This window comes from Salvia miltiorrhiza, chromosome 1 (genome assembly GCF_028751815.1).
Source record: "Salvia miltiorrhiza cultivar Shanhuang (shh) chromosome 1, IMPLAD_Smil_shh, whole genome shotgun sequence".
NCBI classification, from domain to species: domain Eukaryota; kingdom Viridiplantae; phylum Streptophyta; class Magnoliopsida; order Lamiales; family Lamiaceae; genus Salvia; species Salvia miltiorrhiza.
The window spans coordinates 60,537,290-60,562,214 of NC_080387.1; the positions used below are offsets into that span (position 1 = coordinate 60,537,290).

General features: G+C 38.5%; 4 protein-coding genes and 2 long non-coding RNA genes across 6 annotated transcripts; 3 read left to right on the forward strand and 3 right to left on the reverse strand.

Moving 5' to 3' along the window:
* The first annotated feature begins 3,952 nt into the window (after positions 1-3,952).
* Positions 3,953-6,948, forward strand: LOC131000439 (protein SINE1). The gene is made up of 3 exons (XM_057926348.1): positions 3,953-4,162; positions 4,754-6,068; positions 6,383-6,948. Exons 2-3 carry the CDS (start codon positions 4,758-4,760, stop codon positions 6,797-6,799), a joined length of 1,728 nt encoding a protein of 575 aa, XP_057782331.1. The 5' UTR covers positions 3,953-4,162; positions 4,754-4,757; the 3' UTR covers positions 6,800-6,948.
* Positions 6,949-6,971: 23 nt separating this feature from the next.
* Positions 6,972-8,353, reverse strand: LOC131000454 (protein NDH-DEPENDENT CYCLIC ELECTRON FLOW 5). The gene is made up of 3 exons (XM_057926373.1): positions 7,986-8,353; positions 7,490-7,918; positions 6,972-7,346 (listed from the first exon to the last, which is right to left on the reverse strand). The coding sequence occupies exons 1-3, from the start codon at positions 8,343-8,345 to the stop codon at positions 7,152-7,154; spliced, it is 984 nt and encodes a 327-aa protein (XP_057782356.1). The 5' UTR covers positions 8,346-8,353; the 3' UTR covers positions 6,972-7,151.
* Positions 8,354-8,455: 102 nt separating this feature from the next.
* LOC131000448 (photosynthetic NDH subunit of subcomplex B 2, chloroplastic) lies at positions 8,456-9,861 on the reverse strand. The gene is made up of 2 exons (XM_057926360.1): positions 9,293-9,861; positions 8,456-9,224 (listed from the first exon to the last, which is right to left on the reverse strand). Exons 1-2 carry the CDS (start codon positions 9,695-9,697, stop codon positions 8,586-8,588), a joined length of 1,044 nt encoding a protein of 347 aa, XP_057782343.1. The 5' UTR covers positions 9,698-9,861; the 3' UTR covers positions 8,456-8,585.
* Positions 9,844-12,184, forward strand: LOC131000471 (uncharacterized). The gene is made up of 2 exons (XR_009093742.1): positions 9,844-11,084; positions 11,405-12,184. It is a non-coding gene; the product is annotated as an uncharacterized LOC131000471 (long non-coding RNA).
* Positions 11,356-12,407, reverse strand: LOC131000464 (uncharacterized). The gene is made up of 2 exons (XR_009093739.1): positions 11,765-12,407; positions 11,356-11,675 (listed from the first exon to the last, which is right to left on the reverse strand). It is a non-coding gene; the product is annotated as an uncharacterized LOC131000464 (long non-coding RNA).
* A 660-nt stretch (positions 12,408-13,067) lies between these two features.
* On the forward strand, positions 13,068-19,666 carry LOC131000475 (casein kinase 1-like protein HD16). The gene is made up of 17 exons (XM_057926398.1): positions 13,068-13,477; positions 14,107-14,560; positions 14,724-14,852; positions 14,931-15,004; positions 15,123-15,192; positions 15,258-15,313; positions 15,421-15,492; positions 15,645-15,739; positions 16,197-16,263; positions 16,339-16,468; positions 16,559-16,777; positions 17,005-17,135; positions 17,830-18,004; positions 18,101-18,191; positions 18,387-18,544; positions 19,001-19,189; positions 19,293-19,666. The coding sequence occupies exons 2-17, from the start codon at positions 14,159-14,161 to the stop codon at positions 19,350-19,352; spliced, it is 2,118 nt and encodes a 705-aa protein (XP_057782381.1). The 5' UTR covers positions 13,068-13,477; positions 14,107-14,158; the 3' UTR covers positions 19,353-19,666.
* The last annotated feature ends 5,259 nt before the right edge of the window (positions 19,667-24,925 follow it).

Sequence of the window (24,925 nt, forward strand, 5' to 3'; positions counted from 1 at the left end):
ACTATGTGCAATATTTCAATGACGCATGGTAATGAGTCGCATGTTTAACATTTTTTGGTTTTAATGGATCATCAACGTGGACGCATATTTATGCAGAATTTGCAATGATTTGACTAAAACACAAGTCTCGCAACGAGTCTTGATGCTACAAGACTCAAGCATAATCTTTTATGCCATAGTGGGATTGGTAGATTTAGACCGAAGTCAACTGCACAATAATAATTAGAACAAACAATTTAAAATATCTCAAATCGTTCTAAAATGTTTCATACTATAAATAATACTATTTCAATAACATTTATAATTATTTACAATTAAATTTTAACTGATAGAATCGTTAAAAGTCATTGAGTTGACATACGTAGGATACATGAAAAAATTAAATTTATTTTATTAATTTAAATTTTGGCCCCATGCATTTTTTTTTTCAGGCAGATTTTATTATTATTTTATTTCAGGTTCGTTCTACCTCGTTTACCCCTTTTATTTTTTTACTATGTAAACTTGTATCGGGTGAATTTTATTCTAAGTATGCTCAATTTCCGTAAATTTGGTTCAGTGTTTCTACAAATTTAATCAAACAAAAATAATACTATCTCATGTCATAAGATTTAAGCAATTCAAAGATAAAACATATTCTAAATATTATTTTCTCACCAAATTGATATCAAAAAGAACGTTTAAGGCGTAGAAAAAATATTTGTTTGTCAATCCCCCAAACTTATATCATTGTTCATCATAAAATAAAATCAATAGAACAGAATAAAACATAAATTTGCAAGTCGTCTCATATATCAATTATTTAAATGTGTGCTCCCACAATATATATATAGGGGAGGGCTAAAATAAAAACACTTCTTAAAATATAAAATATAAACAATTTTCAGCCCTTAGATCATCAAGATCTACGATTGATTCGTAACTCTGTTGGATGAATTCGTGGTCCTGAATTTGAATCCCAAAAGTAGCAAAAAATTATTTTCACAATTCGTAACCCTGTTGGATGAATTCATATGTGTTCTACATAAAATTCGTACATTGAAAAATATTTTTATTTTTATTTTAAAAAGTGTTTTCACGGTAGCCCTTCCCTATATATATATATATATATATATATATAGGGGAGGGATCTATGGAGAATTATATTTTTTGAGAGAATGAAGAATAACGAATAAATCTATAAATTTTACGAACAAATCAACATAACTAATGAACAGATGTATTTAGTAAATACGGTAAAAATACTGAAAATCTCGCCCCTATCAGGATTCGAACTCAGACCAAAAATCTTATTCATACGAAACATTGATTTATTCATCAAAATTATAGACTTATTCGAACGCATTCTCTATTCTCAAAATATTTAGCATTCTCCATGGATCTTCTCCCTATATATATATATATATATATATATATATATATATATATAAACTTTCTAATGAATTACTATAATATAGGCTCCTTGAATAAATGGGATCGGATATATTTAGTCCAAAACCACTAATTCTCAAATATTTCATCAACAAATGATCAAATGTATCACTAACCTTATTTCTCCAAAACAATCAATTTCCATCCACCTTTCCTACTCCACTTTTTCAATATAAAAAACAATGCCAAAACACCCCATCTTTAATCTCACCAAGCATTTATTGACTTCGTATTCATTTAATCATAAATGTTTTCAAGAGACTTTTTTTTTTAATTTTTTTTCTTCTATATTCCATTTTATTTTATTTTATTTTTTTGTTCTGGAGCTCATATAGGTACTAAAATTTAATCAAAATCACGGCTCAATAACAAACTTCTTTTAGAGTCTTCCGCCCCACTCAACAATCACCAAGAACGACCATCCAATTTTAGCTAAATTAATTAATAAGTTTAGTATCGACGATGAAGTGCAGTCTGTTGGTAAGACGCTTCTCATTCAACCAATAGGGCGGAGGTTCGAGTCACCCTAAAAGCTTAGAGTGTGAGTGGGTTTTTTCTTTTCTTTGATTGTAACAATTTGTAAAAAAAATTAATAAGTTTAGTATCAAGGTTCAACAGAATAGACTAAGGGTGTATTTGCTTTGAGGTATAAGAGAAGAATAAACTACATTTATCATCTTGTACTTCGTTTGCTTTGATGAATAAAAAAATTCGGGCAGGTTGTATAATTTTTCGGATAGCCACTTATTCCTTGATAAAGGGATAATTTTATACCTAAGAGATGGCGATATAATTTTATGCCACCTTATAAGGAGTGTATAAATATATTATCATTCAAACCAATTAAGATATAATAAATGCGGTCCCTATTTTAAGTGATAATTTTGTACCTCATTATATTATCCATATATTTAGAGGGATAAAAAACAAACAGCACCCTAAGATTATATTGAATATTTGGACAAAACTCAGGAAAAAATGATAACAAAAATGGATGGACTTTTATCATTTCTAAGTTATTAACAAATACGACTATTACAAAGAATCCAAGACAAGTTCTAATCATAAGAATGCAAATTTGAACAATTCGACACAGCTGGTAGAAAAATAAGATCATGAAATTATGACAACTAAAGCTCTAGTTCTCACATGAGCTTATTTTTATTTTTTTATTTCAAGTTCTTATAGTTATTTTTTTATTTCAAGTTCTTATAGTCCAAATTTATTTTAGCCAAATTACTCCACAATCGTCACTAGCACGTCATTACTTCCCATTGCTTGCTCGTCAACAACAAACCGCCAATAGAGAAAACCACAAATCAATAATTCAATATATATTCAAAATAAAATAAAATTCGACCCCGATTTTTTTTTTTTTTTTTTTTTTGCATTTTATAAGTTGAACTTGGTTTCCGGCTTTCTTTAAACTCAGGCCCAGGCTAAATCCCAGGCCCACATTAGGCTCCATTGAATAACTAAATTTATTTACTCTCTCCGTCCCACGAATCTTGACACGTTTGGTTTCGGCATGAAAATTAAGAAATTGTAGATTAGTGTTTTAAGTGTGTAGTTAATAAAGTATAAAAGTGATAAAGTAGGAAAGAGAAGGTAATAAAAATGATAAAGTAGAAAAAAGAATGTAATAAATGTGATAAAGTAAGAGAGAGCAAATAATAGTAATTATTACCTTATTTGTAAATGTGTCAAGATTCGTGGGACGACCCAAAAAGGAAAACGTGTCAAGATTCGTGGGACGGAGGGAGTATTATTTTATAATTTATATTACATATTTTATACTCATGTATTGTGTTTTTTTTTTAATAAAACATGTGATTTGTAAGCTTAAAAAGAACCTAATTGTATATGAAATTACGACTTGCATTTTAAAAAATTTAAAGTTTGTAATTCATATTTAAAAATATCGCTTGCTTCGCATGTATAATTAATTAATTAGAGACAGATAAATAAATACTATATTGTTTTATATGTGTTCGAATGCTATTTCGTATATCATATGAATTCCATAGGGTTTAGTTGTTTCGGTTTGTGTATGAAATACAAACCAAAGTATTATTTAAGTATACAGAATCGATCACCTACCCACCGTGGACAAGCATAACGTGCCCACTACTGATGTGTCAATTTTAATTAACAAAGATAATTAATAAATGTTACTCTAATTAAAATTATCTTACTATATTTACAATTATCACATCATGGTGGGCACATTATGCATGCCCACGATGGGTAGGTGATCGGTTCTGGTTAAGTATATAATACAAATCAAAGTATTAAGAAAATTTAATTTAACTTTTAAAAATAGCAAACCCACATCGAAGTCGTAGATATTGTTATTGATCAGGAACAGTTCATTTATGGGCCTCGACCGAGGTGGGCCTAAATTGTGTCAGGCTCAACTGCGGCGGCCCAATTGACAAGTTCATCAAAAGGTGTTGTGTGAAAATGAAGGAAGGACAGCGGGGGAATAAACAAAAAGATTTGAATAAATTATATCCCTGATTTCAAATGAAAAGCATTAAGACAATTGCGCACAAAAAGCGCGTATACTGCTGAAACACTCACCTCTGAATATCGCTTCACTTGAGCCCCGCCGTTAGATCTCCCCCTCCTTCTATCCACCTCAATCATCCATCTGCACTCACACTTCAAGATACGATTTTTCAAGCTCCAAAAGGAGAAATACCGGCTAGGGTCCGGGCATCATATCAAGGTATCCTTTTTTTCTATAGAAAACACACTTGATTCCGTCAAAAATATTGAGCTTCAGCTTCGGTTCATGTTCTCTTTAGTCAAATTTAAGAAGAAAGATCCGCACCATCAAGAAATCCCTTCTTGTTTATTTTTTCAAGTGAAGGGGGAAGTTGGATTTCTTGGATCTATATGTGCAGACAGTCGATGTAGTCTGAAAATCTACTGTGAAAATTGCTGAAACATTTGGTTTTTCATGTCCTGTACCACTTAATATTGTGAACTTATGAAACATTTAATTGAAGTCTTTATGGGAATTCGAATAACAGCTTTCTTTCTTTTGGTGGTTGTTTCATTTTTCTTTGTTGTGTGTGTGTGTGTGGTGGGGGCTTTCAATCCACTGGTATTTCTTTCAGAAATATGTTAATCTCGTAATCATTTGGCTTAAAAAGATTTAGGCAACAATACCAGCTTTTAGACATACATAATACCAGCTTGTAAGTTTTTGCTCCATTTCCAAATTCTAAATGAAATTAGGTTTCCAGATTGAATTAAAATAACAGAAGGAATTCAAACTCAGTTTTGATCTGGTTTTCCGTGTCTTACATTGTAGTAATATGGGAAGAAGTCTAAGCCCAATACTGCGTAGGGAGTTGGAGAATCTTGACAAGGATGCTGATAGTAGAAAATCGGCTATGAAAGCATTAAAATTGTATGTGAAAGACTTGGATTCCAAGGCAATCCCCATCTTTCTTGCTCAAGTTTCTGAAACCAAACAAACTGGCATGTCATCTGGCGAGCACACAATTTCGCTATATGAGGTCCTTGCTCGAGTCCATGGACCCAAAATTGTTCCCCAGATTGATAACATCATGAACACCATTGTCAAAACCTTGTCATTGAGTGCAGGAGCTTTTGCCCTTCACCAGGCTTGCTCAAAGGTGGTTCCAGCTATAGCAAGGTATGCAATCGACCCAACAACAGCAGAGGAAAGAAAGAGACATGTTATTCATTCTCTTTGTAAACCTCTTTCAGATTGTCTTTTGGGTAGCCTAGAGAATTTGTCTTCTGGAGCTGCTCTTTGTCTTCAATCACTTGTTGAATCTGATAATTGGCGGTTTGCCTCGAATGAAATGGTAAATGAGGTCTGTCAGAAAGTTGCTGGAGCATTAGAGAAGCATTCACAGACCAATTCACATATGGCCTTAGTTACGGCTTTGGCTAAACACAATAGCCTTATTGTTGAAGCCTACGGCAGGCTGTTGATACAGTCTGGACTACGAATTCTTGATGCTGGTTCTGTGGAAGAAAATTCTCAGAAACGACTGTCAGCCATACATATGGTGAGTTCTCTATTAAGATATTTGGATCCAAAAAGTATATCATCTGAGTTGGAGTTGATAATCAAGGAAATGGAGAAGTGCCAGTATGATAGAATGCCATTTGTTAGTGGTGCTGCTTTTGAAGTACTACAAAATGTAAAGAAAATATGCAATGACAGATGCTCAAAATTGGAGAGGGACTTAGGTTCAGCTACTGGGTCAAACTTTGGCAGAAGAGAGAACATGAGAATGAGGAATGTTTGTAGCTCTGAACTCTTAACTGCATCACCTGAATCACAGACCGTTGATTCATTTGTTGGCTATGATTATTTAATTGAATCACCATATTCAATAAATCATGGCCATCAAAGTCTGCATCATAGTCCTAAGGGTGTGAATCGTAGACTTTGGAGAAGGTGTGAGAATGGGTTCCTGGATGTATCACTTAAAGATGGCATGTTTTCAGATATAGCTCAAGGAGACAATAGAAGCTTTGAGCATGATGAGATTTCTTGCAACCATAGAGAGTATTTTGAAAATTTTGCAGGTTTTGTTCAAGAAAGCGCAAAAAATGAAACTATGGGAAGCAATACCCCCAGTCCCAAAGTAAGTCTTCGTCTCATTTCCCTTCTCTTGTGTTTCTATATGTTTGTTTGAATAATTTATGAGATAAGCATTGTGCAGAGATATGTGTTTTTTATGCTGGCCAAGTTCTAGTAGGAGCTTGTAAATATTATTAGTCCGCTTGGATTAAATTTTATTTGCATAGTTTTTATGACAAGTATTTAGCAGAAGATATGCAGAACTAGTATTCATGATACATTGATAAGTTCTTTTAGGAGCTCAGAAATTTTATCAATGTACTTTGATGAAATTCAAGAAAATATTTCACCAATTGGACCCCTATTTGTGTTTTTCAGCGGTCCAACTCTCACATTAGGGTTGATGATGTGAAGATTTTCAGTACCCCGCGAAAGCTCATTCGCTCACTTCAGGATGTAGATGATTTTGATACAGGCTCATCTGAGGAACAACCCAGAAGATTCAGAAGCCCAATGACACCAGTCTCAATGCATGGACAACTTGGTACTCCTAAGGGCATGAACTGTGACTATGAGAACAAAGAAATATTAGCATCTCGAGCAGAATCAGTTTCCTCCACGGAAGATGTGCCTAATCTTGCTGAAATGATTCCAATAGATGAACCTCAACCAAAGAAGCATCACAACTCCACCAGAAATGTTGTTTGTGGTCTTTTTGTTGGTTTGTTTGCAGTATTTGTATTCTTGATGATGATAGGTGATCAGGATAATCACCATGTTATGGTGCCAACCTAGCACTCGATTTCTGCATGTCACCCTGTGACATTGTAGTTCTTGTTTGACCTTAGGAATATTGAACAATTCACAAGTATTTGTTGTTAAAACAGGATTCGTGTATATCCATTTCTGTCAATCAATTGGCAATGAAATCATTTTGCTAGGAACTTGATTTATTTGTTTACTCCTATTTCAAAACTGTAGAAATCTGATTCAGAAACTCACTTGAGAATGTAAGTGAGCCAAATGTTTATGTATCAACTGGAATATGCTTGATGAATAATTGACAGTTTCTACGAAACTGTATAGTGACTTGGATGTTTGGATTATATCATCATACAAAAATGTGAAATAGCACTAAAATCCCAATTTAGTAATTAGGATTGAACAATTGCACCCCTCCACTCCATTCGCTTTGAGCATCTATGATTACTGGTTCAAGCTGCGCGGCATGGCCGATGCAGATGTATGAGTACTTGCTATACCACTCATGTTCTGATCCAGGGCTCATTATGTACAGTTCTTTAAACCCTTGTCTTCTCACCGTCACTGAATTTCTCCTTCCCTGTTCAGACCAGAGATGAGACTATGGATAAATGATCCTTCATTTCTCAAAAAAATCTGGTGTATGCTATGAAGTTTCAAGGCAAATATACTCTAGCTATTATCCAGTTGAGATAGTGATGATACAGATAGTAAATGACTTACACGGTCCATGATGGTCAAACTCCGAGGGGCGCTTGTATAAATCCTGCTTAATGTTTCGGTCAAGTGCTTGTAGTCATCTTCTTCTTCACCCGACTCCACTTGCCCGTTGATGTCATCATCCTCCCGTTTGGGAAATAGTTTGTTGAATGGCCACAACTTATTAGGATACTGGTCAGTAGTCCTGGGAGGGATAATGCTGAAATTTCCATGAAATGGTGGGCTGACAAAGTAATCGGAGCCTTGTAGTCCTAGTGCGTAAGTTGCATCGGGTGTGCTCACTGCCAGATGGCATACGGCTGATCCGGCTAGCCGGATAGATGAAGTGGTTGAGTTGGAGACCAGAATCTGTGAGTTGAAGCTATCCTTTTCAAGAGTTATGACATGCTTTATTCCAACATCGCCTTGCTCACTTGTGCTCCTCAACTCCACCTGCATATGTTACATATGAAGTTGAGTCTGTGAGAGTGCATATAACAAGATGAGAAGATGAAGTAACCTGAATTGATTCTTGGGGAGTTCCAGTAACTTGATGAAGTTCCCAGGCATGTGGAGACCATGAAAACCCATCATCATTCTGACAGGCGAGGCCTAACGAGAAGCCTCCTCGAATGAGAGGCACAACGGCATCTTGGGTCTGAGAGACGGAGGTGTGCAGCAGCTCCATTGTGGCGCCGTGCCACATCTGAGGCTTGAATGAAGTGACCAAACCAGTTGGGAGCATGAGCTTGGCGGCAGTGCCGTTGTCAAGTTCCATGCTCACGACACAACCATCGCCAATACCTGTAAAGCTCACTCCACATCTCTCCATAGAAGGATTCCTCGGGAAGGGGAGACCGCTGTTAAAGATGGTGGCCATGGATATTGTAAACTGGCCCTATCCTGCATTTCTTGTTACTTATATAGCTTGTAAGTTTCTGCATCGTAATTTTGGTTGGTTGTCATTGAAAGTTGAGAGATAATGTCAAGTTATCTTCACCACATCACTGTGGTTATTTTCATTTACACAGACTCCAGTCCATACATGATAATAAAAGGAACAACACATATATTCCCATTCCCAATTAATATGATTACAAGTAAAAAACGGCATGGATGATCACAAATTATCGTGCTCTATGACCTGCGCCCCTCTCCATTCTTCACCAGGGTTGACCGTGACAGGAACCAGCATTGAAGCCGGGCCTGTACATATGAAATAGTCACGGCCGTACTTGTCGGAATAGGAGCCCGGGCTGGACAGATATATGTCCTCGAATCCCATTCGTATGACCCGGAAGAAGAGCTCGCGCCCCTGGTCGATGGTCTCGTACTTGGAGGGGGCGGTGGCGTGGAAAGGGTCGGAGCGTTGTGGGGGCGGAGCAGCGTAGACTCTACTGAGCTTATGCCTCAAGACGGTAATGGGCGCATCCTGCACGCTCCACACTCCGACCTTGTTCTCGGGCTCCCACCCGAAGGAGAAGAAGCCACCGGGATCCTCGGACTTGGTGGCTTCGGAGGGGGATAAGATTTGGAAAGGGGAGGAGAGAGGAGGGTGGGTGCAGTAAGAGCAGCCTTTCAATCCTTGCACCCCACTGCCCCCTCTCTTCTTGACCTTCAAATGGCTCAGAATGGCAGTGGCTAAATCCACAGGCTTGCGCCCGTTGTTCTTGACTATGACGGCAGTCGCCATGCTCAGGGGGTAGAGTGATACCACGTACGTAATATCCAAACTCCCGCGGATGCATCCCAACTCAACCTGTGTATGATCAATGATCAACCAACAAACATCATATTATACAATACAAGGCGTTTGGGGGTGTGTACCTGTAGAGCGTCAATGGAGTCAGAATCAACATCCTTTACAGTCCAGTGTGAAGTAGCACTAGTGTTTGGATTTGGCTGGGAGGAGAGATTGTCGACCACCAAAGCGATTCCGCCACGGGAGGAGGAGGAAGAAGGGGAAGGCGGAAGAGTGTGAAGGACCTCCTCGTAGCCATCGTCCTTCCAGTAGACCTTGGGCTTGTAGGAAGTAATGTGGCCATTTGGAATGTCGAGCTTCACGGAGCTTCCATTTCTGACGCTCAGCTCAACCGTCGCCGAATCTGAAAACTTTATGCCTTTGCGTCCGAATTTCTGGTCAAGACTCTCTGTCGCAGTTGCAGTTGCAGTTGAAGGCGCAGCACAAGCTTTAGCAGATTTAAGGGGGGAGAAGGATAGAAGCGAAGCCATTCTCACTCACTCAACTCTCACAGATTAAGCTAAGCAAGAGGATCTCTCTCCACCAGCAAATATTTACCTCGTCCCATCCCCTCTATTTTTTGGATAGACCCACCTCCGCCTCTTCCTGCACTTACTTACTAACTAACTATTGTTTTTGTTTTTATACTACCCCAAATATTACGCGTTTCATCACATAATATCTTATTCTCTTCAAAACAACAATTACGTTTATTATTTATCTTCCAAAAATGAGATGACTCATATTTGTGATACCATGATTAGTATTATTATTATTATTATTATTATTTTTTAAAATTGAAAATAAAATTTATTAATATTATTAATTATACTTAATTTTTATTTAAAAAAATTATATACCATGATTTCGAATTTAACAACCTTGTATAGTTGTATTAACTAATAAAATTAATAATTATATATCATAATTGGATGAGATAAACCCTAGTTAGTAATTACAATAATAAAATTGCAAATGGTAGTGGAATATCAAATGTAGTACATTGGACCTAAAATGCAAAAGTATTAGTAGTATACAAATAATTGATCTTTTACTCGACTAAACTGCCATTCATCGCGGCATAAGTAACTAAGTTGTGTATAAATCTAAAATTGAAAGAATATTTTAGGAAATCCTAGTAACCACCATCTTCAAGATAGAAAAGTTGTGCAATTGTGGTGTTCATGATTCCAAGAAAAGCTCCTGTTATTTTTACGGTTCTCCTGCCATCTTCAGTCATTTGAACATATGCATCACTATTTATAGCATTGCCAGATATCAAGAATTTAAACATGTGACCGGTTGGCCAGTACTGCGAAACCCAAGTTTCAAGTAAATAATAAAAACCAAGTCTTGAAAAAAGAATCTTAACTTCCCTTTCCTCTTACTCAAACTCAACATGTAAACTTAAAGCATCCATCCCACTTCCTTCCCTTGAGGCTGAGCGGAATGCACAAACACAACCTATTAGTCATATTAAGCATTTTAATTTCAATATAGCACCAAGAATTCCAGTTATACAAGAAAAAAATATTTGTCAACCAAACCACCATCCTGTAGGTACGAACTAAAAGGTTATAGCATAAATATTACAAGAGGAACATAACAAAAGAAATTACTAATAAGATCACATCACACCTCACTGGGTATTTCAAAGAATACGAGCATTCAACTTCTGGATTTGACTTGTAATGCTCATGAAGCCATGCATACCACTCTCTCTGGAGGAGTATGTATCCTTATTTTGTGGCGTGAGCCCCTTACTCCACCGCCTCTCAGCTCGATCACTGCCACTTCTTTCCAGACTGCCATCCACAGTTTCCTCATAATTTTCTCTCATGGCTCACTTATTGTCATCAGTGCAAACAAAAACACAAGGTGATGCAGGTAGAAGCGTGAAATATATTTGATATTGATAATTATACGAACTCCGTTGATAACCATTGTATGCCGGAATACGTACAATAAGGGTTAATCCGTTGATTCACTCATGAATACCGGAAGAACACAATGAGAAGGGAACAATCCCACCCTCTACATTTTAACTCTCAATTCAACTCCCCTAAAACATAAATAAAACTCCTATTTATAATAAAACCCTAAACATCTAAAAGGAAACAAAACTAACTTGACCAACAAGACAAATCAATAATTAATTAAAGATATAATATATTATACGATTCTATCTTCATCACAAGGTCTAATGGAATATTTTCTGTATATTTCTATAATGTATTAACTCATACAATCTTTCTTTCGTCTTGGTCAGATAGCACTAATCTTCTTTTGGAGATAAAAGTAGTGAGCAAATTATGTGCTCTATTTCAGGAGGAGGTGGAGTTGTCTACCATGGCAGGCTTCAAAGATATCCAAATTATATCCTCAAGTTCATCGATACAACAATTGAAGTAAACAATAGGTAAGACAGCCTAGACTTGTGGATGCATCTTTTCTGAAGCATGGTAGCACCTTGATAGATACACAATCAATTCCTTCTTCAACTTTGATACATACAAGAGATGAGGCAAGTAGACAAGATTCAAGAATTCGACACTCACCTTAGCATCTTCCGTTCTCTTTGTAGTCTCAACTACAATGGAATCACGCAAACATCAACCGAATAGATTTGTAAAATATTGAAGTTAACAGGATACAAGCCTGCAAATACTATCTAGCCACTCAACATAAATATTAAAAGGGAGATTTGGATGGTACATTCATTCTCTCGCCCAAATTGTTTGCTAATTATATCCTCTTATCTCACATTTACCGTTTCTGAAACTAAATTCTTCCAAAATCTCAATTGTCTGACTGAAGGAAATAGTGACAATTTCAATATACTAATGTATAGCGGTGTTAAAGTTTGTGGAAAAACGAAAATTCTGTAAATCCTAAAACCGGATCGAGCAGGACAGAAAGGGGAAAGAGAGAAACCGTTTTAGGGCGGAGGGAGGTAGGAAGCCTCTTTCAATTTCAACAGAGAAAGCCCTAGAAGGCGGACTCGGATCTTCTTTACCCAATTCTTCATTTCGAATGTGGTCTGCAATATTTTTTACTCCTAAAATGATTTCTTGTGAATTTTCACTAACTTCAACGGATCAATTTAAGGTTGGGTGTCGTCACTCGTTATTCCACAAACACATACATACAACTTTTACTTGTATATATAAACCTAATAATAATGCCTTTCTCATAAATTAATGTCAATTAAAACTAATGCATTGGAGAAAAAAAATTTGAATCCAGTGATGCGTTCATCTTATCTTATCTTATATATTTAAACACTCAGTGAAAGAAATTTAGGCTTTTTTTTATACTCCATAAATAAGATATTTATTAAATTTGAATTACCTGTGACTATTTGTAAAATCTTCAAAAGCCCGTCCCAAGCACCCCAATTAAATTTGAATTACTTGTGCCTATTTTTAAAATTTTCAGAAGCCTGTCCCAAGTCCCCCCCACCTTATCCTCCTCAATTTGATCTACCAAGTTTTCTTTTTACTTTTGATCTATCAAGAGCCTCGTTAAAACCTTATTATAAAAAATTTAGTGGAAAAAATCATACAAGGAAAAAGAGTAATTAAGGGGTAAGTTTCAATGCATTACTATATAATAAATCGAATTTATATTTTTTTCAATAAGAAGAGGTAGCCTTGAGTTTTGATATCAACGTATGGTGTTAATTTGTTTCCATACATCAATTGCAAGGGATATTAAACTGGCAAATGCTAGACTTCAGAATGAGAGAATAATTTAGAGAATAATTTAATGAATAAAAAACTGAGAAGAAAAAGAGAGGAAAATAAATGACCTACACAAAAAAAAAAGAAAAAAAGAAAAACTCACTCACGCACACACACATATATATATATATATATATTTGCATAGAGAGAGAAGGAGGCAGACAAGCAGTAGATGTTGTGTGTAGAGAGAGAGACAAGGAGGATAGCCATAGAATCTATAGCAGCTATACACCGATACATTACAATACACAACGCCTTTCCCTAATTTTTCTACCTCGAGTTTCTTCTCTCCTTTTCTTCGATATCCACACCCGGAAACTGCATCCCTCACTCTTTAAAACTTCAGATTCTTAACAATACATCTTTATCATTTTTCCCATTTATAAAGGATAATTACTTTTTTGGGTAAAACAAATGTCTTGGGTATTTCTGCTGAAGATCTGGTTTTGATCGCTTAATTAAATTGAAATTTTTAACTCGATTTCCCGTGTTTTTATCTCCGATCCTCCAGTTTTTGCTGTTTCTGAGGTACGATCTGTGGCTGCTTTTATTACTGTTTATATTCATTTTGATTTTCAATTTCAATGTACGATGACAATGAACAGTTTAATCTTCCTTGATTATCGATGAACTTGCAGTGACATGACTGATAGTATTTTCTCTCTATCCGAATATTCATGTTCATTTTTATGGTTTCCATAGGCTTAGTTGATATTCCTGGGATTACTTGGCTATCTATTTATCTATCCATCTATTTTTTTATTTTATTTTTTTGTCTGAGAACGTTCTTGCAAAAGGGTTTTTTACTTGTTCCGGCGCCCAAAAGGTATAAACATTGTTCAGTAACAATGGATTGGATGCTTACTTTATCCTGTTTCCTATCCCATCAATGGGATGGTTGAGCTGCATTTACTTCTACCATCGGGAAATCCTGAATTTGAAACCATACAAATAAGTTGCACTGGCACATAACTGTTGAATAGTGCTAAAAAGAGTATCTTGTATGCAGCCATAGCTGAAAATTTGCTCTTTTAGAATTATTGCTCATTTCGACTCATCGTGCTTATAGCTTGGAATTTCTCCCTTGATAAGTTATTTTATTGGTTAAAGACTTGCCCCTTTCCCCCCTTCTGAATCTTGTTCTTGTTTCACTGAAGATTTCTGCACGGAAAGTGGGAAGTGAGCTGGAGCTGATTTGCATGGGTGACGATGCCAGAATTGCGTAGCGGAGCACGGAGATCAAAACGGCTTGGTGATCTCCAGCCTGCCCCTCAACCTGCTAATCAAGAAGAAAATTTCCTCGCACCTGCTCAGAATAGAACCAGAAGGAGGGGAAGAGGGAGAGGCAATGCAGCTGGTGTAGCTAAAGGGCCTTCTGCAGCAACACCCGCAAGACCAACTGCTGCTGGTAGAGGCAGGGGGATTAGGTTGATAGATTTAGACCCAGAGCCACCTTGTGAGATTCTTCCTCAAGCTGGTGTCGGTGCAGGGGATCCGGCTTGTAATAAAATAGAGGGTGTAGCAGATAAGGAAATTGCCATGGAAGGTGGAAGTGCTGATAAAGTAATGGGAGTTGAAGAAGAACCAAGTTCAACTCCAGTGCCTGAGAGGGTAATTGGTTGCCTATTCTTCTCACTTCTTCACTTCCTTTGGGAATGTTGGGGGCTTTTTCTACTTCTTGGGATTGCAAGCACCATTCATATTGCTTCTCAAGCATCTTTTGAATTCAGATTTTTTATTTTCTGGTGAGTGAGTCCAGTTTTATTTGGTGCAGGTTCAAGTTGGCAACTCACCAATGTATAAGACAGAAAGAAAATTAGGTAAGGGTGGATTCGGCCAAGTTTATGTTGGTCGAAGGGTAAGTGGTGGCACGTCAGAAAGAATGGGACCTGATGCTATCGAGGTATCATGTGGCACGAATAATTGCTTACCAAATTGATCTTGTCACTGTCTAATAAAATCAAAATTTGTCTTTCTATAGGTAGCATTAAAGTTTGAACACCGAAATAGCAAGGGTTGCAATTACGGCCCTCCTTATGAATGGCAGGTCTACAAGTAAGTTCTTTGTTTAAGAATGTTAACAAAATCGCTCTCTCTCTCTCTCTCTCTCTTTCTTTTTTTCTTTCTTTTGGAAATTCACTTTTCATAATTGCTGTGTAATTTTTCTGATAAGCTCCCTGAATGGATGCTATGGGATTCCATGGGTTCACTACAAGGGTCGCCAAGGAGATTTCTACATTCTGGTGGGTTTTGATATTTTCATTTAGTTTCACAATTTCTATCTTGTTTCTAATAAACATTGTTTCAGGTCATGGACATGCTTGGGCCTAGTCTTTGGGATGTTTGGAATTCTTTGGGCCAGACGTAAGATCATCTCTCTCTCTCTCTCTCTCTCTCTCTCTCTCATGTGTGCTCCATTTATTCCTCTTTTTATGTTTCACGTTGCCATTGACCATGAGCACATGAAACAGGATGTCGCCAAGTATGGCGGCTTGCATAGCAGTTGAGGCTATCTCAATTCTTGAAAAGCTCCACATGAAGGGGTAAGTAAAGCCTACAAAATACTACTACCAAATACTTTTTCTTCATTGTCTGACCACCACTTTCCAGAAAAGGAGTTATTTTTTTATTATTGCCTTTTTCATTTGAATACCGCTATTAATTCCATTTCCTTTTGTCTCTGTCGGTAATCTAGATTTGTGCATGGAGATGTGAAGCCCGAGAACTTTTTACTCGGTCAGCCTGGAACACCGGAGGAGAAAAAGTTGTATCTTATTGATCTTGGTTTGGGTAAGATAGATCCATGTTCTGTTTTCATGTGCCTTAGCTACCTTATACTCCCTCAATTCTCATTAATAATGTCCCATTACTTTTGGGCACGGAGATTAAGAAAAGTGTAATTAGTGTATAAGGTTAGTTGGTGGAAGATATTTAAGGATTATTTTAAGTGAGTTAGTGTATAAAGTGAGCTGGGCTCATTGTTAATAATATTTAATATTTTATATTTTAAATGGTTAATTTTTACTAAAAAGGGTATGAGACATTACTAGTGGGACGTCCCAATATAGTAATTGTAACATTACTAATGGGACAAAGGGAGTATTAATTAGTTGATAGCAAGAAACATTGAATGACGACACACCATTTATTGTTTCTCCTTAGTATTTGTGATCTTGCTACCATCTTTTCTTACTTCCACCTTCTTGGTATAATAGCTGATGTTATTCCGAACACATTTGTGCTTCAGCTTCCAGGTGGAAAGATGCATCATCTGGTCAGCATGTTGAGTATGATCAGAGGCCGGATATATTTAGGTCTGTGAAGTTTATGTAGATTTCTTCCTATACTAGCTTAGTTCAGACCAATAAACTCTAGTTATCTATCCCCAGGGGCACCATAAGGTATGCAAGTGTGCATGCACACTTGGGCCGTACAGGAAGTAGGAGGGATGATCTTGAGTCACTGGCATACACCCTGATATTTCTTATAAAAGGAAGGTTGCCATGGCAAGGCTATCAGGTGACTGGCATCATTACTTAGTTAACTTTGATGATTTTCTTATCAGATTTGGCTAACCCTGCCGCTTCTTGTTTGATGGTGACATGACAGGGTGATAACAAGAGTTTTCTAGTGTGTAAAAAGAAAATGGCGACCTCTCCGGAACTGATGTGTTGCTTCTGCCCTGCTCCATTTAAACAGTTCCTTGAGGCTGTTACTAATATGAAGTTTGATGAGGAGCCAAATTATTCCAAGCTGATTTCCTTATTTGATAGTCTGATTGAACCATGCACATCATTGAGACCAATAAGGATAGATGGAGCTCTTAAGGTAGCTTGAAAATCAGTTTGCTTGAGCAAAGCTAGCGTGCTGACATTAATATGTTAATTGGCATATGTTGACTTCGGAACCATCACATTATGGATGATAATTTCTTGATGAGTGTCACTTAAGTTCCATTAAGCACAAAAAATTACCAGAAGACAAACGTATTGTTATGGATGTGCATCTTTTAGTTTGCATGTATTTATGTGTCTTTATTATGTTCCTTCACACAGGTTGGGCAAAAGCGTGGTAGATTACTCATTAACTTGGAGGAGGATGAGCAACCAAAGAAGAAAGTACGACTGGGTAGTCCTGCCACTCAGTGGATCTCAGTGTATAATGCACGACGCCCAATGAAACAGAGGTGACTGTTGACTTTGAATATTTATTTGGGCAATTGGTGCATGCTTTTTTTACTTCTCCAAAATTAGTTTATACATTATCTTGAAATGTACTGCAAATGTTTGATATCTGATCTGCCAGTTGCTTCCGTAAAGATTTACTTAACATTAATTTTACTTATTCTCAATTCAGTTGGGATCTACCTTGCCTCACACAGCTTAAAATGATTTTTAAGTCCCAAGTTATTTCAAACTTTGCTTGGATTAATATGTAATTTTTTTGTATATTTTCATCGCTGGTTTGCCAGGTTTTTTTGTTAGTTTCTGGTGCTTCCTTATGTCAGTTTTTATAATAACTATATGCTTTCTTTCTGTTTTCTCTTTTTACTGGTCCATTTGTAAATACATATTTTAATGCTGCTCATGCATTACAGTCTTGGTTTTGTGTATGTCATAGATTTGCACATATACACATAGGTATATTTGTGATTGTGCTGGTGTTCCTACTGAGTTCAGCATGGATAAACCTGCAATTTTTTTACTCAAAATTTTGATAATTGATTTTCGGCAACTCTGATAACTGAATGTAAATTAAATTGATTGCATTTTCTCTGTAAATGATGAATTCATCATGTAACATTTGAATTGACATGGATTGTGTTTCAAATTTTATTGCACACCCTCTCTATGGTTTTTGTGAGATTGTCCTTCTTGTAGATATCACTACAATGTTGCGGATTCAAGACTCCGTCAACATGTAGAAAAGGGTAATGAAGATGGCTTGTATATTAGCTGTGTGGCTTCAGCAGCAAATCTGTGGGCCTTGATCATGGATGCTGGAACAGGTTTTACTTCACAGGTGTATGAGCTTTCAGCTGTTTTTCTTCATAAGGTAGATAATCTTATTATTTCTTATTATATTTGTATTGTCTTCTCCGTCCTAGCTTGTTTGTACATGCCCTTGCATGATTTTCTTGGTTTCCTGCAGGATTGGATCATGGAACAATGGGAGAAAAACTATTACATCAGTTCTATAGCCGGTGCAGCTAATGGAAGTTCACTGGTGGTTATGTCTAAAGGTAAGCTCTTATCTTGCTGTTGTCTCATTTATATCTCTTCTTTGCATCATTCACCACAGTAGTGTGTTTTCCTTCATTGTTAAGATGTTTCCTTGCAAACAAATTCTCTGTGAAACTTCTACTTAGGGTGAGATTCTATCTGTCCTCTTACGACTGATGTGTTTGCTTTTAAGTTTTAACTCGTCTATCCTACAGGAACACCTTATACCCAGCAATCATATAAAGTTAGTGAATCCTTTCCTTTCAAGTGGATTAATAAGAAGTGGAAAGAAGGATTCCATGTCACGTCTATGACAACTGCTGGCAGCCGCTGGGGTGTTGTGATGTCCAGAAATTCTGGGTATTCTGAACAGGTAAAAACATCTTTCCAAATTTTCATTTAGCTAACCTGTAAAATTCTGTTTGAATTTCACTCAAAATACCAATTCTCTATTTCTAGTGAGGGCGCTAAACACTTCTGAACACTTTTATCATTAATTTGCATCTACAGACTAACTGCATTTTATTCTTCACATCTAACTCTTAGCATAAAATGTAAACACTACAATCAACAAATTACATTGTCATTTTTGAATGGATTATTATTATTGCTACTTTAAGCTCTCTCCTTGGTGTTTTATGATAATGGTAATTGAAATTGATGGTAGTGAGGAATGGGTGTAAAATGATATGTAAATTACTGTGGGGGAATCATTTGTCCATACCTATCATTTCCACACAATGAGCCAATACAAACTAGCTGGAAATATTGAAAAAATGGATGCTTGGTTGTTATGGGATGTAATACTAATGGCTGATTGGTTTCTCAGGTGGTTGAGCTTGATTTTCTTTATCCGAGTGAAGGAATACACCGGCGATGGGAAAGTGGGTATAGAATAACATCCATGGCTGCTACTACCGATCAAGCAGCATTCATACTTAGCATACCTAGACGTAAAATGATGGATGAGACTCAGGAAACTCTCCGTACATCTGCATTCCCAAGCACCCATGTAAAGGTACTAACTTTATATAAGAATTGGGGGTTTGCATGAAAGTTTACTCTCATGTTGTTCCTCATCATTATTAGGTCATGAACTAATTAGCGATTATCATTTGCAGGAGAAGTGGTCCAAGAATCTCTACATAGCATCGATATGTTACGGTCGTACAGTTTGCTGAAGGTGTTGTATAATATGTACCTTGAGATGAGGGGGGCAGGCTAAAATTTTGATTAAATTGGGAAACCATGTTTTTAGGATGTAAAAATGTGACATGTGCTTCTGGTATAAGGGAAAAGACGAGATTGAAGCAGAAGCTGCCGCCGACATGATAGAAAGTTGAAATTGTGCAATTGGGAGTGGGTGGAAGGAGGAATGAGGTTGTGTGCTTATGTAAAAGCTATTAGCGGCTAAATAGCGTTCTCACACAACGCTAAGATTTTTAAGTGTTTGTGATTGATATTATGATTTATTGATTATAGCTTCTACTCCCAATAATAACCTCCTATGATGCACGGATACTCCAAAAAATAGCACAATGCAGTATCAGATACGTGCAGGGTGCGATTCGCGTGGGATTCGCCACGTGGCGAATCATCCTAAAAAAAAAATGGATACGCGAATTGGGATTCTCACTCTCTTCCTCCCTCTCTTCTTCCTCACTAAATCCGGCGACCTTCTCCCTCGTGGGTTTTTCTGTCTCCTTTTCCTTTCTTTCCCTTTCATCACCATAAGCCAACAATTCTTCTTAAATTCTATTCACAATAAACGCACCATCTTTTAAAATTCCAAAACCCAGATCTCCACCTCCTCCCCCATCGGCGAGGGTCGCTGTCGACATCCACTTTTTCTCTTCTTCCTCTCTCCCTCTCGCCTCTCGCTGTCTCTTCCTCAAATCCCCCATCTCCTTGGCTAGGGGTGAGCAAAACCGGACCAAAATCGACGGACCGGACCGAACCGATCGATTTCGTCGGTCCGGGCCGGTTTTTGGTCCAGTGATTGGTCCGGTCCGGTCCCATTTTCATGGACCGACTTATGGTCGGTTCGGTTTCAGTCCGGAGGAGGCCAAAACCGATGAAAATCGGACCGAACCGAATATATATATATTAAATATATATTTAATATTTTTATTAATATTACTAATATTTTAATTATTTCTAATATTCTAAAACCCTAATTCTCTAATATTTTAACTATTTCTAATATTTTATTAATATTTTAATTATTAATATTATTAATATTTTAATTATTGTTGTTAAACAGGTTAAAATATGTGTAAAAATGTGATTTTGGGTTAATTTCGCAAACTGCCCAGTTTTTTCGGTTTTGGACCGAACCGGACCGAGAACCGACGTCGGTTTCGGTCCGGTTCCGGTTCGGTCCTAGCGTTTACGTCGGTTCGGTTCGGTCCTAAAATTCTTAGAAATTCGGTCCTCGGTTTTGTCGGTCCGGAACCGGTCCGGACCGACTGCTCACCCCTATCCTTGGCGGCTCACAACTGCGGGCAGCCGCTGCAGGGGAACGGCGGATACAAAAAAAATTGGGGGAAGAAAGAGAGATGAGATGAGAAGAGAACAGTTGCAGTCGCAGAGGAAATTGGGGGAAAGAGAAGGGGGGAGCCGGTGGGAAAGACAAGAGGGAATATAAAAGAAAATTGGGGAGTCGGTGGGAAAGAGTCAGAAGGGTGGGAAAGAGAAGGGGAGAATATAAAAGAAAAAAAAATTAATTTTTATTTAAGCTTTTGTTTTTTTCTTTTAAAATCCTAGGAACATATATTTATTTAATTTATATATAATGTATTTTAAAATCCGATTGGTTATATATAATGTATTTTAATTTGTTTTTTTTTCATTTATATATATGTATTTGATTGGTTATATATAATAAAATATATAAATATAACAGACGTATGATTCACGAATCGCACCCTATAATTTTGAAAATCCGTATCCCTACACCCGAATCGTATCGTTCTCGCACCCGCCACTCGCACCTGTGCAACATAGATAAGCCCTCCTACCATACCAATCGACTATTTATCATGTATTAAATGCCCCAAATAACACAAACTACATGCAATTAGGTTAAAATAATCCATACTGTGAGAAATACTAGTATCTTTTTCTTTTGAGGAAAAAAAAAAAGATATCTTTTAAACTTTCAAATATTTTCGTTTTCGTTTAGTTTAGAATTGAATGGAACAGTTTTAATCTCAGCCTAGGACGTAGGGTATAGGTGGAATTTAGAACTAAATTTCTAAATAATCAAATACCAATACAACAGTACTGATTCAATCCATCTGTAACATGAAACAAGGAAAGAAATGAGAGAAGGTGGATGTGGAGAGTTGGCCCAATGATCTTTAATTCCCCAGCCCAAATCTCTTCCCGGCCCATTCCCAAACCTAAGCCCACTGCTCTTCAGATTAACTTCCCTCATCCTCACTCATCTGCGCCGCTCCACCTTTTTCCGCCGCCCGTCTCCTCGATTCCCACCTTCGACTTCAATGCTCCTTCCTCCTTCCCAATGACCTTCACTCCTTTTTTATCCCTGCTGCAAGTCTTTCAATTGGAAGGAAGTTTTCCACACCGTCTGAAATAGAAGGCTCTGCTATTCCTTCTTGAAGTGTCGCCGGATTCCTGTTCGTGGTTTCCTGAGTGGTGACTGTGGGTGTGAACCTTCGCTTCGATTGAGAGCTTGTATCACCGGATTCCTGTCCATCGGTTTCCTGGTTTTGGTGATACGTTGTGAGTGTGCGAGCCATCGGAATCCTGTCCATCGGATTCCTGCTGTTGGTGGCTGTACTTCTGAGATCTGGGTGTTTACCTGTTCTACTTCCACCGTGCTGTGATCATTGAGCTGCCGGAAGAGCCGAGCCTACTGTGGGAAAATCTGAGCCAAAGTGTCCCGAGGACACATTTTTCCCACCCTTGAGTTCCCTCTGAATTTCCTTTTTTTCTTTCCTCTGATTTTCCCTTGTTTCTTTTACTTGTCGCTTGTCTTGTTGTGTTTGCAGAAAAGTAAAGAAGAAGCCGGGGAATCAGAGTCCAGCGCAGCAGAATAGGGCTCCAGAGGAATTGGACGCCAGCGGACTCAAGGCCAGAGGAGTCGCCTTCCCCGCTGCCAGAGGACTCCCGCGGCCAGAGGAGTCGAGCTCCCGCTGCCAGAGGAGTCGAGCTCCCCGCTGCCAGAGGACTCCCCGCTGCCAGAGGACTCTCCGCGGCCAGAGGAGTCGAGTACCCGCTGCCAGAGGAGTCGAGCTCCCCGCTGCCAGAGGACTCCCCGCTGCCAGAGGACTCCCACGGCCAGGAGGAGTCGAGTTACCCGCTGCCAGAGGAGTCGAGCTCCCCGCTGCTAGAGGACTCCCCGCTTGCCAGAGGACTCCCGCTGCCAGAGGAGTTGAAACTCCAGAGGAGTCGCCTTTCCCCGCTTGCCAGAGGTGCCGAGTCCCCGCTGCCGAGGAGTCGAAACTTCAGTGGAGATCGCTTTCCTCGCTGCCAGAGGAGTCAACATCAGAGGGTTCAACTCCAGAGGAATCGAGTCGCCCCGAGCAAAGGAAGATAAAGTGCTTGAGCACGAGTGGGGGAGACAGGAGGTTTCGGGAACCAAGTGGTGTAACCCTGGCTAGGCGAAGATACCCCAACAGTGGTATCAGAGCCACGGTGACCTAGCCAGGGCACCCTCCGAACACTCTTTCCACACCCGCCGCCCTTTGGCTGCGCCGATTCGCTCCCGAAGAGCAAGGAGAAGGGTAAGTCCCAGCTCTTCCTCTTGAAGAGTTGGCTCTGGTAAATCGGCTTGATCTTGAAACTCCTAGCTTCTAGGGTTGGTGTTGTTGCTTTTATTTGTGTTTTGCATGTTTTGCTTGTTGAAGATCTTGGTATCTTGCGATCTGTTTTCTTTTGTGCTTCCGCGTGTTGTCTGAATCTCGATAACCCCTGGCATTCAAAGCCAAGTGAGGTTCTCCCTGTATTTGGTCCAGTTCGTCTGGATTCTCCTTTAAAGGAGTCTTCTCGTGCGAGTATCCTGGAAATCAAGGGAGAAAGGGGCTTATCTGGATTGGTTGTGTGAGTTCTGGTGTTTGTTGAGCTCTGCTCTGGTTGTTGCTTGTTGACTGATTGTTTTGGCTGCTGTCTTGAGTTTTGCTGCTTGCAGCTGTTTGAGCTTTTTTTTCATTATGAACAACTTGCTATATGGTGAGGGAGAGGTCTATCCCTGGGTTTAGAACTTGCATCAGTAGGGATGTAGTGTTTAATGAACTTACCATTCCATGTTTGACTGAATCCTCCACAATCTGATGCTCCAAGTGAGGTGGAGAAACTGAATGTTGTTGATCAAAATAAGTACGAGTTTATGTTTCCTCCCCCCACTGTTCCTTTTGAGGGGATCCTCAACCCAACATGCATGCTGAACTAGAAAACTTGCTTGAGCTGTTATGAATGAACCTAATGAAACTTGGGCTCTAGTGATAAAGCCCACTGAATGTTCTGTTGTTAAGTCCAAATTGTGGTTTAGGGTCAAGCATGATACTGAAAATGTCAGATATAAAGCTAGGCTTGTTGTTAAGGGATCTACTAAGAAAGAAGGCTTTGATTGCAATGTGGTCTCTGCTCCTGTTGTATTTTCTGATCATGTTAAAGTTCAGTTTTCTGTACTTGTGTGTGTGGCAAGTTTAGCCTCTGTGGCTGCTTGTCTCTTTTATGTTTTTTCTCTTTTCTTGCATGTTTTCTTTGTTCTGTGTGTTTGTGTTTGTTGAGTCTGTTGCTCTGTCCTGTGTTTGTGTGTTCTGCATGTGTTTTCTTTGCTCTGAGTGTCTGATCTGTTGTGAGCTCTGCTCTGGTCTGTTAGTCTCTTCTGTGTGTGTCTTGTGTGATGTTGCTTGAGTGCATGTGTGTGTGTCTGTTGTGTCTTCAATGTAACCCTTTGGGTTTGAGAAATGGTGATTTCCCTTGGGTTGGTCTCTGTGGTTTGAGACTGAGATTAATATGCATAATATTTTTCTCACCCTCTATTGTCTTGTCTTGTGATAGGATGATAGTAAAAATGGCTGTGATGATAAGCTCGAATCAAAGGCTGGCTCTTCCCTGGTGACTTAATGATCATTGTTGCCAAAGGTGGAATGTGGAGAGTTGGCCAATGATCTTTAAATTCCCCAGCCCAAATCTCTTCCCGGCCCATTCCCAAACCCTAAGCCCACTGCTCTTCAGATTAACTCCCCTCATCCTCACTCATCTGCGCCGCTCCACCTTTTTCCGCCGCCCGTCTCCTCGATTCCCACCTTCGACTTCAATGCTCCTTCCTCCTTCCCAATGACCTTCACTCCTTTTTTATCCCTGCTGCAAGTCTTTCAATTGGAAGGAAGTTTTCACACCGTCTGAAATAGAAGGCTCTGCTATTCCTTCTTGAAGTGTCGCCGGATTCCTGTTCGTGGTTTCCTGAGTGGTGACTGTGGGTGTGAACTTCGCTTCGATTGAGAGCTTGTATCACCGGATTCCTGTCCATCGGTTTCCTGGTTTGGTGATACGTTGTGAGTGTGCGAGCCATCGGAATCCTGTCCATCGGATTCCTGCTGTTGGTGGCTGTACTTCTGAGATCTGGGTGTTTACCTGTTCTACTTCCACCGTGCTGTGATCATTGAGCTGCCGGAAGAGCCGAGCCTACTGTGGGAAAATCTGAGCCAAAGTGTCCCGAGGACACATTTTCCCACCCTTGAGTTCCCTCTGAATTTCCTTTTTTCTTCCTCTGATTTTCCCT

Coding starts and splice junctions, on each gene's coding strand:
- LOC131000439 (XM_057926348.1), top strand. CDS start 4,758: ATGGGAAGAAGTCTAAGCCCAATACTGCGTAGGGAGTTGGAGAATCTT. Junction 6,069..6,382: donor GCAATACCCCCAGTCCCAAA/GTAAGTCTTCGT, acceptor TGTGTTTTTCAG/CGGTCCAACTCTCACATTAG.
- LOC131000454 (XM_057926373.1), bottom strand. CDS start 8,345: ATGGCCACCATCTTTAACAGCGGTCTCCCCTTCCCGAGGAATCCTTCT. Junction 7,919..7,985: donor CTCCCCAAGAATCAATTCAG/GTTACTTCATCT, acceptor TAACATATGCAG/GTGGAGTTGAGGAGCACAAG. Junction 7,347..7,489: donor GTTTGACCATCATGGACCGT/GTAAGTCATTTA, acceptor TGGTCTGAACAG/GGAAGGAGAAATTCAGTGAC.
- LOC131000448 (XM_057926360.1), bottom strand. CDS start 9,697: ATGGCTTCGCTTCTATCCTTCTCCCCCCTTAAATCTGCTAAAGCTTGT. Junction 9,225..9,292: donor ACTCCATTGACGCTCTACAG/GTACACACCCCC, acceptor GATCATACACAG/GTTGAGTTGGGATGCATCCG.
- LOC131000475 (XM_057926398.1), top strand. CDS start 14,159: ATGCCAGAATTGCGTAGCGGAGCACGGAGATCAAAACGGCTTGGTGAT. Junction 15,493..15,644: donor GAAAAGCTCCACATGAAGGG/GTAAGTAAAGCC, acceptor TCGGTAATCTAG/ATTTGTGCATGGAGATGTGA. Junction 15,740..16,196: donor TCTTATTGATCTTGGTTTGG/GTAAGATAGATC, acceptor TTTGTGCTTCAG/CTTCCAGGTGGAAAGATGCA.